The following is a 17,726-nucleotide window of genomic DNA, read 5'->3' as shown; positions in this document are numbered from 1 at the left end:
GGTGAGTGTATGTATATGTATATATATATATATATGGTCCACATCTTTGTCTAACAAGGAAATCAAAATCTAAGTATTTTGGATTTTATTTAATAAATATGGATAAATGCCAGAATATGTCAAACAAACAGCATCATGCCAAGGAACACACCAGGGAGGCAGTTGTGGAGAAATTAGGCAAATATCTCATAGAGTACTGTTCAACCAACATTAAAAATGGACAGCATGACTGCAAAACCTAGCAATACTGGGCTTCCAACCTAAACTGAAACCATTCAAGGACATAAGCAGCCAAAAGGTCAAAGTTAGTTCTGGAGAAGCTTCAGAGATTCTCAGCTTTACTGGAGAATTTCCAAAGCACATTCCGCAAATCTGACATTTATGGATGACAACAGCTCATTCATGAGCCAGGATTCTTTTGTAAAAGACATTCTTAATTTCATTGAGACTTCCGGATTATTGGATAAAATTAAATAAAAAGGGTCAAGAATAAAAAAAATGTTAAAACAAGGCCTTAAGATGTTTATTTTAAAGTTTTTTAACTTGTTAGAAGCAATGCAAAGAGTCAGTGGCTGTGGACAGATTAAACCAGAATACAACATTAAAACAGCTCGGTTTAGGGCTGAGGTTTTAGGTTAGGTATTGGTTAGGTTTTGTTTAAAGGTATAGTTAAGGATGTTTTTTTTTTTTTTTTTTTTCCCCAGATGGATCATCAAATAAGTTATCCTCCTAAATGTCAATCATTCTGTTGATATGTTTCCGTAAGGCCATCCTACGTGCTCGTTCCCATTTTCCCTCACCGGTGGTGAGTCTGACATAGTGAAAAAATAGCTAATCTTATTTGGGAAAGTAAGCTTGTTTGAGCAATGCAAACAGAGCATGCACAAGGAGAAATGGGCTCATGCATGCTCTTGCATGCATTTAATAAGTGTTCCCTCTCGGGAGCAGGTACAGGGTAGATGGTGCATGTACATTTTTTGTTGAAGGGGTGGGTTTTTTTCTAAGTTTCATGCAAATCGTCCACTATACCTTTAATTGTGAGGCTTAGGGTTTTGGGCCCTTCTGAAAACCTCAAATTGTAGCTCCTATCTCCTGTTCCTTTAGCTCCTTTCCCTTCACGTTTCATGGAGTCAGCAATTAAAACACTTTCCAGGGTAGAGATGTAGCTCCAGACTGCTGTGCTGAATACAGACTGCCTTCCGCCTTATTAACGTCTTTATGTGATAGACACACTTACATGGTGCTTGTTAGACTGGGGCTGATTCCTCTCCCTGCCTCCTTCCATACTGCCAGAAATATTAGGATAGCCCTTAACATGGTGACAGCTGACATACTTCTGCTTTGCACTATTCTGAAGGAGCCATAGGAAGAGTTGAAAACATGTGAAAATCAAACACACTATCCCAACAACAAAAACACGGAGGTGGCATCATCATGCTGGGTCGTGTTCAGCAGGCTTTGGGAGTCTGGTCAGACTTTGCTGAAGATATTGATGGAAAATGCTAAAAGAATTACAAAAGACATGATACTGGGTTATAGGTTGACCTGCATGCAGGACAATGACCATTAACATGCATCCACTGCTACAATGCATGTTTAATTCCAACAATTCCAGCTTAAGGTGTTTAATTATGAACACATTTCTGAAGCCATATATAGCCTGGGTTAATCCTAACAAAACCCTGTATGTGAGAAACAGAAGAACGCCCTCTGTCCGCCTTAATTCCCATCAATTTGGGTGACTTAAAAAAAAAGATCTATGAGAATAAAATGTGTTTAAAGTTGGACTCTGAATATCACACACTTCTGATCCATTGAGTGAATGAAATCACTCAGTGTTTTCTGTCCTGGATCAGTGATATTATTTCTTTATCTGTAGAATATCAATTTCACTGTTTAGGGAACAGAATGTAACTTGGATAAATTACAGAGACCCTTTATGAAACTTTCTTTGGAACTCAAATATAACCCCCTCTCCCTCTTCTTTTGTTTGCTGTTGATAATTTGCTTTTAAATTCATGAAACTTATTTGTAGAAGATCATAAAATACTCTTTCAATACTTTAACAATACGTTCCTGCTCTGTTTTTGTGTCTTTGTCTGTTGGACTATAGTTCTCTGCCCTCTTTTGGGAGGTTGGAAAAATACTGTATTTAACATAACTTTTTCATTTCCATTTTTGTTTGACATAATACCACAGAAAAATTAGGAAAGAATATATGACGTTAATAGAAGAAAGATGATTTGTGACTTAAAAAAACTTGCAGGTTCACTTCCCAGCCAATGATTCTGAACACTTAACTAGGCAAGGCCATGATCGAATGATTTTAGATCATATTCATGGGTTAGTGTTAAATCCATCCAATCTGACTTAATCTTAGCAATTTCCCAAAGATAAATAGGCCAAACCGTCAGGCTGCATATGTAGAACAGTGCAAAATAAACTCCAAAATGGTTAAACGTGTGATTCTGGCAAAAAGGCGGTTCTTCAAAGTATCTAATATGATGTGTTGAATGCAAACACAAGTCACACTTTTCAAATGTTAATTTGCAAAACATTTTACCTGATTAAAAGTGAAAAAGTTCGGGCTATGGACTCTTTTTTTATCACTCTGTACCATAGCAGATGTAAGAATAATCTTTTTTGCACATCAAAAGTGTGAAACATTATTTTTTTTGTTCGTTTTTTTTTTTTTTGCAATATTTGAGGAATGTAAAAAATACCCCATGTGCCATTCTTTTTAAATTATATGTTTACTATATTCTTGAAGAAGTACATAGGTAATGTAAAGTGACAAAGAGAATAGATGTAACATCAAAGTTTTACACAGAATAAAACATATAGTTTGATATGGTGAGCGTTTTTATTGGAATTAAGTGTATGAGCATCTGTCCCACTGATGAAGGATTTTAAAATCCAGTCTTCTCCTAGCATCCACCTATGGCCAAAAACATACAAACATAAATAATTAATGATAAGAAAAAAAATACAGATAAAATGATATATGAAAAAATAAAGATTGGGATAAGGCATACTGTATATTCCTTTATGAGAAGTCCAAGATAAAATCAGGCACTTTCAATCTGAGATTAAAAAAAAGGCTTCCACACACTTTCGTTAACATCAAACTGTCCATTTATCTTATGTATTAGATGTCCATAAGAGGCAGTCTCAGATAAAGGTGTGGACCATTCAGTATAAGTGAGGTTGTTATGACCCTTCCAGTGCCTTAGTATGTTGGCTGTATATTGGCAGTAATAAGTGTGATTTTTCAGCCAATGTGCTCTTTTCTCTTCTATTCTGACATTGTTTTCCAAACTATTTAGATGACAAAATGAAGGTTTCAAATTCACATTTAAGGTGCTACTTATCTTTTAACATTTTATTAACAATTGCCATTCCCTCTTCCCACACCTTTTGGAGTCCTGAGTTAACATCACTGATGCCCTCAACGGTTATAATTGTGTCTTAGCTCCCTTAATTTAATTAATACAGAATACACTGGCGATTCAAGGGGTGGATTTGATTCATTTCTATTTCATTTTAAGAAGCAATCTCTTATTTGTAGGAATTTCCAAAAATCTTTATTATCAAGGTCGTATGTTTTCTACTTATCTTGAAATATCAGTAGATTTTTACCTTGGAAAAAGCTATTTATAATGTCAATACCTTTAGTGTGCCAAGTTGGCCAGAATTACATTTTCCCCCCAATTTTAAACTCATGGATTAGATTTTTAACACTTGATTGATTAGACTGTATCATTAGGATGTGGAGAAAGTCAGGAGGTTTGTTTAACTGTAACATTAATTTGAAATAAATTAATGTTACTAGTTTCAGTAGATATGTTACAGTAGATAGATAGACGTAACAAAAACTATTATATTTTTACTTAATGATAAGTTTTATGCATCTTTTAATTATCACATGAAATGTTAAAGAATGGGGGAAAATATTCTGTATTGCACCAGACATTTATCACTGGCTATTAAATTATAGAGCTACTTAATTTGATTTCCACTTAATCGGATTCATTTACCACACTGACATCAAAAGTGTGCAGCTGTACAGTCAGGACTTGGAGTCCATGTGAACATTCTTCTCTCATCTTCGGTCTGTGTTTTGTTTCCATAACCATCAACAATGCTGCAGTATTTTTGTTTGATTTGTCTCCAGTTTTACCAGCTAATAAAAATAGTTCCCCTTAAAAGACCCCAATTCGAGTTCTCACCAGCTACCACTAGGGGGCGTCAAGAACCTTTAGTTAACATTTAATAAATATAAAATGAAGATACCAGTATTTTTTTTTTTCAATAAAATAACTTTTGTATTTAAAAGGCAAATAAAAAGAAAGTGTTTTTAAAAAAAAAAAAACACATTAAAAGTGAATAGTTTCAACATGATGCATGTAAGATTGCTAAACTCTGAAGGTTCCCATTCAGGAACCTCAAGGCCCTTCTGACACACTTCTGGCTCTATTTCTAAAGAAGCACTGTAAAATGTAGTTTAATTTGCCTATTTGTGAGAATATAAATATGTAATAATATCCATTTATGATTTTTTGTTTAAAAACCCAGATAATTAAATGCAAATTCCTGTATTTGAGTGCTGCACAAAATATACAGTTAATGTATCATAACTGTTTTTAAAAAAAAAAAACTGCACTACAATAACAAACCCCAATTTGTTAATATGGTGTTACAGCTTTGTCAAGTTAATATTTGTTAGCTGTTGCAGGAACTAATCTATTGGATGGACAGAAGCAGGAGTTTGTCCTTCATCCATAAACACACATTAAACATTTATATTCAAAATGTTTACCCATTCACAGTGATATGACTGATATAACTAAATTAATAAACTAAACTATTGTTTTTTGTTTTTTTCCTTATACAAATATGTATAAATCTGTTTATTGTGTCTTTCCCTTTTCTTTTTTGTTAAAATCCCTTCTGTTGGGATCTGGAGGTCTGTCCACCTTTCTCCAGCAGAGGGCGCCGTAGGTCTCCTGGAGCTGAAGCTGACTACCACACCTGCGGCTCGTTTGCTCATCAGCAGACCAGCATCTAAGCAGCGGCAGAGCAACACTCCAGTAGCAGAGTGTTAAGCCAGTTACGGTTAGCCTAACTGCAAGCCTGAGCCAACCAACCTGTCTGATTCTCTGACTCCCCTGAAAACCTGAACCTAACCAGTTTTGTCCTCTCTGCTTCCTAGGAAGAACCTGACTGAACCCTGGAACTCTGGAAGAGTAACTCAGCTGAAACTAGCCTGTCTGATCTCAAGAGCTCACTGGAAGATCAAACTGTCAGAACCTGCCTGCCCGCTCTCAAGAAGAGAACTGGAAGAAACTCAAACCTGAACACTGTCAAGTCTGAAGTCAAGCCCTGCCGCTGCCTAGCCCTCTGCCGACCCTCAGCCTCTGGACCCTCCTGGTTCCCTCCCTCTGCCGCTCAGCCTGAACCACAGAACAGGTACAGACCTGCACAACTCTACAGACAATAGTATTTGGATCCCGGCTAACCGAACTGTCCCTCTCTGCAGAGAACCCCGTTGTGACCAGCCCAGGATCTGTTTCCCAGTATCAACTTTATTAACTCTGTGTTTTTTCAATAAACAGTTGAACTTTTCTTCTGAGTCCGTGTGTGTTCTGCATGTGGGTTAGATCCCTTGAACCCATCATGACACCTTCAGCCAGATTATCACAGAAAACTGTTAAAGGGCATTTCACAAGAAGTAGTGTGCAAATTTTTTTCAACATTTTTATTATCGTTTTCATTTTTGAATAAATTCAGTTTGTTTTACCAGCACAACAATAATATAGCAAGCAATATAAAAATAAAACAATAAAGTTGTATGATTTTAAAAGGGTATTACATGTTCATGAAAAAGACAGATCATAGATTGTATTTGAGTTTTTCTTTTTCTTTAGATGTGGTCTGGAACAATTTTCTTTCTATTCTCAGCAACAAAAAAGTAATATAGGTGATGCTGCGTACCAGTTTATTAGTAAAGTTACTGCATGTTTGTCATCTTGTTTGTAAGGTCTGGCTAATAGAAAATGAGCATTTTTGATTGTACAACAAAAAAAATGTATTTCAAGAAAATTGATTTATTTATTAACTGTATTTTCAGTTAAAATCTCACTCTGACACATAAAGTAATGTCCTACTGCATCAACCACATCTACATCTTTGGAGTGGATCAAATGTCCCACAGACAGCACTTTAAACACCTTAAAGTAGAACACACACCCTTATTTGAATACAAATATTAAGTAATTTATCTCTGTTTGTGTATTTGGTTCTAATTCTAGTTTGATTGAATTATAATAGCCTTGATAAAAAAATAATAAATTTAAATAGAAAGCAGTCCTTTGAGCAGAAAGTGAACAGAGGTCATTTTATCCAAAGGATTTAGAACAATATTTTTAATTTTCTTACTTTTTTTCTGTTTTTCTTTGCTTACTTTACTGGTTGTTCTTAGACAGAAAACTTCAAACATGTTGTAAACTGTCCATCCATCCATTTTCCGGATCGCCTATCCCTGCTGGGGTCTGGTGAGCGGTGCTGGTGACTCACTACAGCTGTCAAAGGGCTAGATGCGCGGTATCGCCAGTCCAGCGCAGGGCAACACAGACAAAATACTATTCACACTCACACCTCATGTCATGTTTTTGGACTTTGGGAGGAAACCGGAATACCGGGAGAGAAGCCATGCATGCACAGGGAGAACATGCAAACTCCATGCAGAAAGAACCGGGACCCAGAGGGGTAGCCAGAACATTTTTAAAAGGGTGGCCAGGCAATAATCAATGTACACTGAGGGGTCGCCGAAAGTTGATAGGTGCCAGAACCTGAGGGTCAAGCCAAAGATAAGACTAACTATACTTTCCAACAGCCTTTGCAAAGAATAGATGCATATATTTAAACCTCCGTGCTTTCCAGATAAAAGGTATAGTGGATAAAATACTTTCAGATTTGAGTTCTGGGGCGAACATCTTTTCCGTCGTTATTACTTACCTACTTTTATTGATAATTATTTTGCATAAAATTAATATTTTTTGTTGTCAAGAAATTTTGAATACATGAAAAAATAGTAAGTAATATATGGAAAATTGAAATGAATTTTCCACTTGAGTATTATTGCTGCCACCATCTGTATTAGAGAGGGAAAAAATGGTAGGGGTGGCCACAGGGGTGGCCAATGATTGGCTAAAGCCGGGCGTACACTGTGTGATTTTTTTCAGTCGTTGCATGCAACTACTGCTCACAGCTAACGATGTGCAGCACGAAGTTCTCATGCGATCTACCTGATTACACTGTACGACTAAAAAGCATGTCGGACTCAGCTCCGCAGTGAGATGGAGCTGCTCTGACTCGTCTATCCGGAAGCCAAACGAGTAGAAGAGGAATATGAAGCTCACTAGAGTGAAACGTGCTGCCTTATCAATTTGTGCAATTTTGTGCTGAAAGCCCTAAAAAGAAAAGGCGACGAAGTATTTAGAAAAAAGACATGGCTGAGCAAACGTTGCTACTACGGTCTGTCAATTTTACAGACAGAACTGCATTTCACACATTGCATCCCAGCCATGCTTCTGTATTTACATCTGAGAGGAACAAGAAGAGGAAACCTTGTCTGCGCATGCCCACTGAGCGATTTGCCCATGATTCCTGATCGGGAGGTGGTCATGGGAGGCTGATCCCCTTTACACTACACGACGCACGATCAGGCTGAAAGATTCTCGCACGACTGGAAAATCGCCCTGAAAATCGTACATCTAACTCCGCCCCTGCCCGGACCAGGAATCAATCCCAGAACCTTCTTGCTGCAAACAGCAGTGCTACACACTGTACCACAGCGCAGACCCGTGTTGTGAACTGTCACTAAATAAATAAAATAAATTGACCTGAATTTTTGAATCCTGTGTTTTATCTCAGTTTTTTGCTCTGCTTGAATTTGAAGACAGCCTTTCATGCTTTCAGCACTGAATTGGTGCTCGTCCTTGCATCTGATGAACCTATTAAATCAGGTTGGTATACCCTCCCACCTGATCAGCATACAGCCTGTGCAGAGTGTGTCAGCCAGCCTGCAGCAGCGTGTCCCTAAAAGCCCTCCGTTTGGTGCTCTGTTGCTGTGCAGCGCTGCCAGCTGGTCAGCTGATCGCTGCTGATCACTTATCGCAGCTGTTGGAGTGTCCGCCCCTGCAGAGGCTGCTCCCGCTCTTTATTTGTTGGGCGCAGGTGCTTGGAGCTCAAAGAGTGCCACAGTTCAACATATAGACTGCATTAAATTTAAATTATTTAAAGAGATAACATTTATATCATTTTTAATATCATTTGCTCACATTAATCGATCATTTAAAGAAATACTGAGAATTATTACTGAATTATATACTTTGGAATAGTCAAAGGCATCTCAATATATTAGACAATCCCATATTCACAAATTCAATGAAAATTGTAAAGGTTACTACAGATATTTCAGTTTTTTTTTTCTATTAATTTATGATTAGGCAAATTAAGTCACCTAATGAGCCGTTCACAACATTGATACAAGGAAAAGAATTTTTTTTTAAATAGATAATTTTTTTTCATAGATTTAAAACAGTGCAGTCAAGTTTAATTTATTAAATACATACAGCAAATTGCAATGGATGATTGCCTTGCTACATCCACTCCTTATGGATGAGGAAGAAGTGTTGCTTTCACTGTGCCAATAACTATAGAAATCTTTCATGCCTATCATGCATGTGGTGACAGTGGTAAGGAAACCTTCCCTATAATGTGGAAGAAACCTCCAGCCAAGCCAGGGTTTAGCATACATGGTCATCTGGTGCAACCAACACTCAGTGCTTGTTAAGGGCTCCTTTGTAACATAACTATTGTATTAAAAGTATTATGTTTTACTAACATGTTCTAAAATTGTAGGATTAAACAAACGCCTCCCCCCTTAATGACCAAGACATCTTAACAATGCTTTGTTTATAAAAAAAAAATGACATGATACATCATTATAATAGTTTTAAAACGTTATTACAATTTTGTAAGGCATAAGATATTTGCTTTTTTTTTTAATATAAAATCAATAAAATTGTCAAGGTAAAGAATGAACCTTGATGTAAAGTAGGTTTAAATGCTTTAAAAAAAAGGATAGAATACAATAGAAAATCCCTTTATTGTCCCACAATGGGAAGATTGTGTGTTTACAGCAGCAAAAAGATTATAGAACAAATTGTCACACAAATCTGGACCTAAGGTAAACAAATAAAATAGTGTACTGTAAACTGTTTTAACTATATGAATACTGTTCACTTATAAATAAATAACCAATAAACAGCTATGGATATTTTTACAGTAATTGATATTTGAAAATAGCAGCAACATCAGAGATGTGCAAAATGACAGCAGTATGTTATTTACCTGACAAAATAGAAACTGTGCAAAATAAATGTAACAGCTTATTGAGGTTGTTGGGAACAGTGATGTTATAAAGTCTTACCGCTGCTGGGAGGAAGGATCTGTGATAACGCTCCCTGTGTCACGGTCTTGGTTCTGTTATGTTTTACTTTGCTCCATGTTTTCTAGTTTTATTATTTTGTTGTATTTTCTGGATATGTTTGAGTTCTTAGGTTTTTATTTGTTTCCCTCTGTTGTCCTCATGTTTCGGTCTCCTTTCCCTTAGCTCCTTCCTAGACTGCTCTCTTCACACCTGCTCCCAATCAGCTCGTCAGTCCTCTCTTTGTTAAGTCTACCATAAATACTCTCCTTGTGCAGTTCCTCAGTGCTGGTTCCTTGTCTCTCCTCTGTTAAAGTTTGGTTGTGGTTTTTGGACCCAAATGCAGAGGCGTTGAGGCAGGGGTGAGTTTCTTGAAGATTTAATTGAATAAACACAGGTAACAGAGGCAGGAATCCAAAAATCCAACATGAAACATGTAAAACAAAGCAGAACCATGGAGACATCAGGGGAAAAGGGCACATGGAGTCAGGGAAAGGCAAGAAGAGACGAGGTTAGATGAAGTAAGACAAGGAACCGGCACTGAGGAACTACACAAGGAGAGTATGTATGGCCGACTATACAAAGAGAGGACTGACGAGCTGATTGGGAGCAGGTGTGAAGAGAGCTGTTTAGGGCGGAGCTAGGGAAAAGGAGACCAACACAAAAGTGCAACAAATAAAAACCTAAGAACCCAAACATATCTAGAAAATACAACAAAATAATAAAAAACTAGAAAACATGGAGCAAAGTAAAACATAACGGATCCAAGACCGTGAAACCCTGGTGCATTTAGGGTGCAGCAGTCTGTCACTGAAGGAGCTGTCCAGTTCTGCAGCAGGTTCATGCATGGGGTGGGAATCATTATCCAACAGAGATATTCATTTAGCTAGGATCCTTTTGTTTCCCACCTCCTGCAGTCCAGAGGGCATCCAATCACAGAGCTGGCCTGAGTATAGGTATGTAACTCCTCTGTTTAAGTAGTACATTTGCTCAATAGAAAATATAAATGAAAGTTTGAATAAATTATGCTAAGTTATGATTATTTAATTTACTGAATTCAGTTTGCTGTTTGTATTTAGAGTCAGTGCACCCGGGGGTTACGTCCACCAAGGGCACAACATATTTGAGGACACGAGACAAAAAGATGAGGGTTCAACAAAATATTTATTCATAAATTCTCTCCACTTTAGTTTTCTTGGCTCAGCTTCTTCTGATTTTCTGCGAAGAAAATAAAGTTAGAGGCCCTCAGATCCCGTGCCCCAAAGGAATCAAAAAAATAAAAACCCAAAAGTAACAACAGAAAGTTGGACCTGGCAGGCCGATCAAACAGAACAAAACGGTACAGCAGGGGGCCAACCCTATACAGGGCCGTCGAAGTCCCTACTTGTACCGGACTAAAGCACAAAATAACCTAAGCAAAAGAAAGATTGAAAATAGGACAACCGGTCCCCCCAGCCAAAACCACAAGAAAAAAAAGCAAGTAACGGCTAACCGAAATACCGCATGGCAGGCTGGAACGTCCGCTGCGGTCCGCAGCGACAAGACAAGCGCGCACCGCGCACGGTGGAACGAGCGGAAGCAGGTGGAAAGGCGGAGTCCAGGCGGGGATGGGAGGGGCACAGAAAAGCATGAAATAAAAAACAGGGCAAGGGATTCAAATATATTAAGAAAGCTGCATGGAGTGAAATTTCTATTCAATTAGGTTTAATAAAAATTCTATTACTGAGGTCAACATAGATTTATAATTTTGGAATTTTAAATATTTTATTTACTTCATTTAAGTTAAAATTACCATTTTCTATAAAATCTGAATTAGAACAAAAAAGCTGATAAATGTATCTGTTAAAATTTTAGTATATTTTTTTTCTATTTGTTGTGGGAAAATAAAAATTTGCAGATGAAAAATGGGATCCCAATATCACTGAATACCATTATTGTTTTAAAATAATTAATAAAACATAATTTGTAAAGAAAAAAATGAAATAGATCCAAACGACCCATTTGTAACCATGTCTGTTCCAGCGCATATCATCATTAGAATTTCTTTTAAGTATTATTTCTTCAGTATAGGGGCACTACCCCCCGTTGGCCCCTGTCTAGAACCGTCCGTGTGTAGAGTCACTTTTTTTTTCCAATAACCAACGACTGATTGTTTTTTTACAGTTTATTCTGCGCAATTAAATGATATGTTTCTATGTCTATGTGCGCCAAATAGTCCTTTGTTTACACGCAGCCCCCCCGCCTCTCTGCGGAAGGAGGCGTTTGGTGGTGCGGTGTGTGACTCCTACCAGCTGTTTCCCGCCTTGAAAGCAATCCGATCAGCTGCACACACACTAACACACACACACAGACACAGAGACACGGTCATGCAGAGGGAGAAAGCAAAGGGGAGGGAGACGGAGAGGTAGAGCGCCACACACAACGAGGGAACCCCATCAGCTGGAAGCCCAGTAACATTACAACTCCTAAAAAAGAACTACAATAAACGGACGAGGGATCCGGATTTACTTTCAAGATCACGGGATTTTTATCAGCTGTTCCCTTTCATCTAAGGAGACTGCCTTTTTTTTTTTTTTTTTTTTTTTTTTTTTTTTTTTTTGAGAAGGGGGGCAAACTGGCGAGAAGCAAGCATGGAGTATTTCATGGTTTCAGCTCAGAAGGTGCCCCCGCTGCAACATTTCAGGAAAACGGAGAAAGAAGTGATTGGTGGTCTTTGTAGGTGTGTATACAAACCACACGCGCTCCATTCAGTCAGATTATAAATGTAAAAGCTGTCCATGCGCTGATCTGAGGCAACATGTTTGATCTGATCTGTTATTGTGTACACCACCCGCTCACGGGGGGAGCTGCGGGCGCTAATTAACACTAAACACCGGTGTTATGCTGCAGATGAGCGCATCGGGGTCTCGTGCTGCGAGTGCAACGTCTCTTGAATTGTATTTCGCTTGTTTTGTACAAAATGGGATGTATTTTATGCCTAACAAACATTAACCACGTGGTTCCGTGCACACCACGCTGCTGCTCCGCTCCAGAGCACATCCCACATCTATTTATCTGTATATTATCTCTGATATGGTTGCTGCAATTTGCATAGGAAAGGGGGAATATTTCACTGTGAAGTATTGTTGTCCTTGAAAGGGTCTGCGCACGTTTGTGAAGGGAGGTGATCTGTTGAAAGGGTGCCGAAGTTATTGTGGGTAGTGCGGCCATGCTTGTGGCTTCAGCTAAAAGGGATGGGGGGGGGGGGGGGTCTATTTAGTCTCCCGTTTTATTATATATTGTTTTCTTTTTATGTAAAACGTGAGTTGCTTGTTTCGCGTTTACTTTTATTATAGGTTGTGGTTAAATGTTTCGAGTTTCTATGCGGTTTGCTAGCGCCGCGGAGCGACATCCATTGCGTCTTTTCATCCCGCACCTCTGCCATGCTGCCTGCCGCATTGTTGTAATGGCGGAGGACATGAAAAAAGTCGGAGCACCGAGGTGCTGTAGGGCTCCGCGGCAAAGAAGGGGGGTCTTCTTTCTGCTTTTACAAATATTACTGAACACATGTTCTGTAACTGGACATTTAGCGTTCAAGGGGGGAGGCAGGAATATTGAAAGTTGCGTTATTAATAAGGGGGGTGTGTGTGTCGCGGAAGGCCCGTCGATACGTCCGCAGCCCTGTTTGGAGAAGGAGGCGGAGGGATCTTCTGCTGTTCGGTGCTGCTGCGACGGCTGTTCTCGCAAGGGTACTCTGGGAAATGTAGTCCTTTATCTATTCGCTCTAATTCTACCAACAGTCAGCTGATAGTGGGTCAGCAGGTATCAAATAAAACAGCTACCGTGTATAATCGCTTACTGAAGACATAAATAGGTTCAGAATACATAAATTTGATCAAATATGTTAATGATATAAAATTAATGTGATATTACATTTGGGTTATTTATATAATTTACATTTTAATCTAGGGTGTTTATTCACAATGTCAGAATGGGTCCTTTTATGTCCTAGATTTTTTTTTAAATATAATTTCTGATTAATTAGCAGTCATATTACCTTTTCCTAAAGCCTTTAGAACAACAATATATTTTCTATTGACATGCAGAGAGATTTTGTAGCCATTCTCCAAAGCCAGTATTTGTAAAGCACTTTGTGATTACTTGCTAACGCAGATCCGTGAATTGTGAATGTATTTTTATTTTCTATTATTTATAGCTTGTTGGATATTATTTGCAAAGTACAATATCATTACATAAAGATGCACACATTGTTTGTTTTGTTTTTATACATATGTCTCTAGAGTTTGAACCCAGCAGTCTGCCATATATGAAAGTAAGCCGGTCTTACTTTAATTCTGATTTTTGATCTGTAAATCAGATAATTAACAGATGGGGTTTTTTTTCATCCTTAACTACTCCATTCGGTTTGGAGCTCTAAAAACATTAACCTGCATCTTTCTTGATTTGTTGATTAGGTCAAAATCAGATTTTATTTCTTTTATTTCAGGGAGGGTACTCTGGTGCACATTGTTCTGTTTTATTTTAAACCAGTATTAGCTTAAAAAAAGGCCTGATTGATGCTTATTTAGAGCCACAATGCTAGATAGATTGCCTATATTACCAGCTAAAGTGGGCTCTGGCTCTGCAGCCAAATGTGAAAGAGTAAAATGAATGCAGGTAATAGAATATGATGTCTCTTTATGCCTTTTTGTTTTGCTCTGCATGCAGATGTGGTTTCTGTGTACATAATCTGACACACACGTTTACAGTCCAGTGAACTGATTAGGGCGTTGTTAATTATTACGTCAACAACTCAGTCATTCCAATAATTATTTGATTGTCAGGTTCTGCTCCTCTAATATTTCAACATTAGAAAAGGTAAAGGTTGGTTTTGGCAGTGTTGCAGTGATGCTTGGTGTCTGTGCATCTTCACACTCAACACACATGCACAGTTTTCTCATCTGTGTCTGCACAACAGTTTGTGATGTTTGCGCTGAGCCAGCTGAGTCAGTAGAGCTAAGAGCTTGGCAGGCGATACAGAGATGCAAGCAGAGGATGTTGCAGGAAGCACTCTTAGAATTACCTCTAAATGAAAGCCTAGGACATACAAAGCCTCATTTGGCCATTTCAACCTCTGAACATATTCTACTGTTGAAATGCATACATTGCATGAATGCTGCTTGTAGCGCAATTGATATAAACACAAAACAGCTATGTTATTACAAATGTTTATTTTATGATAAATATACAGTTTTGATTGTAAGCAATTAATGCAAGTGCAAAGTATGCCTGTATTTCAAACTCCAGGGAGGCACTTTGAATGAAAGATAAGGTAAAAGAGTGAGTAAAAGTGCAAATAATAAGTGCATGATAGTAGTTGCTGTATAGAAAGTGTCACTGCTGAAGTGAAACAGCTGAAGCTTTCCTCTGAGCTCACAATTCATTATCAACTAACAGATTTGCTCCCCCTTGTTTCCCCCTCAGTCTGGCCAACATTCCTCTGACCCCAGAAACAGCCCGGGATCAAGAGAGGCGAATTCGCAGAGAGATCGCCAACAGCAATGAGCGTCGGCGTATGCAGAGCATCAACGCTGGATTTCAGTCACTGAAAACACTCATCCCACACAGTGATGGGGAGAAGCTGAGCAAGGTGGGTCACAAACTGTGGGTTTGAATTCGGTGATGAGCTTGAAATAAAAGTTGTTTGTTTTAGTTTAAAGTGTATTTTTTATTGGTTTGATATAAAGAACAACAACTACAACATAGCGAGGCAGAGGCATGTCCCCACTCGATGTCCTTTCACAGGTTTTATGACGGTTTCAAAAGTCTTTATTGACTTGTGAAAAGTGAAATTAAATCTTAATTTTAAATCAAGAGCTTAATTGTGATGATTAGAAGTTAGGAAACAAACTACGGCAGAGTGTTAGGGTATTAGGTTAGTTTTTTTTTTTTTTTTTTTTGTAGAATAAAGTAGTAAAATTGTGAGAATTAAGACCTAATATTACAAGAATGAAGACATAACATTGTGTGAATGTTTATTCTTGTAATATTACTACTTTATTCCTATAATCTTGCAACCTTATTCTCGAAAGAAAAAAAGACAAAATTAGCGACTCACGAAAACATGGATGGTAACTTTTAGGAACCATCTCCAGGGAGAGCACTAAACAGAGAAGCAGGTATGTTGGACATCCCTTTTCTGGGGGAGCTTCAAGCATACAAAGCACAGGTGGGAGAATATTTTTATTTAGGGTGCTGAAATTGAGATTTTACAGAAGATTGGAAAGAAAGAAACTGCTACTATAAAAAGTCCTCTCAAGATGCTCTAATCAGATGAGATATAGACTTGCAAACTTTGGCAAACGTAGGACTGAACAACAACTTCCCAATACAAGACATGGTGGTGGCTGGATAATGCAGTGGGAGTCTTGTCATTTAAGGATCAGCTCGTCAGACTTTATAGGAATATAGATGGAGGTGAATTAAGACTGAGTCAGCCTTCACTGTGGGTTTTTAAGTTCTAGAATGAGTTAAAGTCCTGATGTTAATCAAATTGAAAATTGGTGACAACGCTTAAACAATCGATTGTAAATACAAATAGAATACATTGCTGGTTGAAAGCGAAAAGGGATAACTTGCTGTTATAAATGAGCTGTGTTGTTTTTCAGGCAGCAATCCTGCAACAAACAGCTGAGTACATCTTCACTTTGGAGCAGGAGAAGACGCGGCTATTGCAGCAGAACAGTCAGCTCAAACGAATCATTCAGGTACAGGTAAAGCGGTGTGCATGAATCTGCCCAGACGTCTGTTCAGGTTTTAGTGCTTTTAAACCACATATCTTAACCTTTTGGTTGTGTTCTCCAGGAGCTAAGCGGTTCTTCCCCGAAGAGGAGAAAGACGAAGGCATCGGCTCACCAGACATTCTGGAGGAGGAAAAGACTGAAGACCTGAGGAGGGAGATGATTGAGCTGAGGCAGCAGCTGGAAAAGGAGCGTACAGTCAGAATGATGCTGGAGGATCAGGTAACAGTAGAGCGGAGGAAAAAAACACACATTTTCATAAGCTTTCAGTGCGGAAACTGACCTGGATTTTTCCCGCCGTGTCCTCGTTGGGCAGATGCGCTCCATGGATGCTCAGATGTACCCAGAGAAGCTGAAGGCCATCACCCAGCTGGTCCAGGAGCAGCAAGTCCAGACGCCAGGTCTTGTTCGTCTGCCAAAGCAGCTAGAGAGAGACATCACTCCAGCACACAGCCCTCAGGTAGAATCCATCTCATTCTGGCTTATAGAACATTCAGCATCTTTGCTCACTAAATCTAACTTTCAGTATCTGCTTTATTTAATCATCACAAAATGAGCCTCCAGCCTTTAGTGAAACAGTTTTATGGGATAGTCATCACCCTGACAATATTAGGCTTATAGATATATCAGTTTATTTAAAAAATGAAGAAAACAATTGAAGAAACGATGCATATTTTCCCCTAAAATGTTTAATTTATCTGGGTCTGACTTTTTCACACAGTCCATCTAAAGAATTTTTTTTTTAAACCAAACAATGTCTGATAGATATATGCCATAGGAAATCTGTTGCCTATATAAGGAAGCATAGTTTTAACCATGTTTTGGGGTTTTGAAAGGTACATAAAACTTCACAAAAAGCTGATTTCTTCCATAGGATGTTTGTTTGTAGAAAATAATGTGGGAAAAAGAGTAGAGTTTCTAAGGTTATGGCAAGAAAAACTCTTGCATTTGTCATTATAACTATATTTAAAACAATCATTTGTTTTTAATCACTTTTATCCAATGTTACTAAGAGCTGTTGTAGAGGACGCATACGGATCTAACTGCAGCTTTTATAACACGATTTTTAATGAAGGTACCTATTCGGTCAAGTCAGTGCAGGGTTACCAAACATGGTGCACAAGTTCAACCACACAGACCACCGGGGATATTAAATCATCGATGAAATACACACATTCAAAATTAAGAATCATTTGTAGTGGATCTCTGAAAGAGCTAACAGCATCTTTAGCAATTGGCGGCTTTAAACAGAGTGCAAGATCAGACCCAACTTGGTGACTAAAGGGCACCAAGTCAAATGTCACTTGCGTCTGGTCGACAACCAGTTTTGCTGCTATGCTTCTGCACCGTTGGTCTGGAATGTGCTAGGGACGCACAGGAGTTTCCTGTCAAAGCGCAAAGGGGAGCCTATTCGAGAACTCGCAAGGACTTCCACGGATTGTCCTTCCGATCCT

General features: G+C 38.4%; 1 protein-coding gene across 1 annotated transcript in view; it reads left to right on the top strand.

Moving 5' to 3' along the window:
• The first annotated feature begins 11,838 nt into the window (after window positions 1–11,838).
• tfap4 (transcription factor AP-4 (activating enhancer binding protein 4)) overlaps window positions 11,839–17,726 on the top strand; it is a 10,449-nt gene continuing 4,561 nt past the window's right edge. The window contains 6 exon segments of the mRNA XM_015391216.1: window positions 11,839–12,212; window positions 14,957–15,122; window positions 16,141–16,239; window positions 16,337–16,355; window positions 16,358–16,494; window positions 16,589–16,732. Coding sequence (XP_015246702.1) covers window positions 12,124–12,212; window positions 14,957–15,122; window positions 16,141–16,239; window positions 16,337–16,355; window positions 16,358–16,494; window positions 16,589–16,732 — 654 coding nt within the window. The 5' untranslated portion in view covers window positions 11,839–12,123.

The sequence above is a fragment of the Cyprinodon variegatus genome, unplaced genomic scaffold (genome assembly GCF_000732505.1).
Source record: "Cyprinodon variegatus isolate N-32 unplaced genomic scaffold, C_variegatus-1.0 Scaffold529, whole genome shotgun sequence".
In the NCBI taxonomy this organism is placed as follows: Eukaryota; Metazoa; Chordata; class Actinopteri; order Cyprinodontiformes; family Cyprinodontidae; genus Cyprinodon; species Cyprinodon variegatus.
This window is presented reverse-complemented; position numbering and strand designations above follow the sequence as displayed.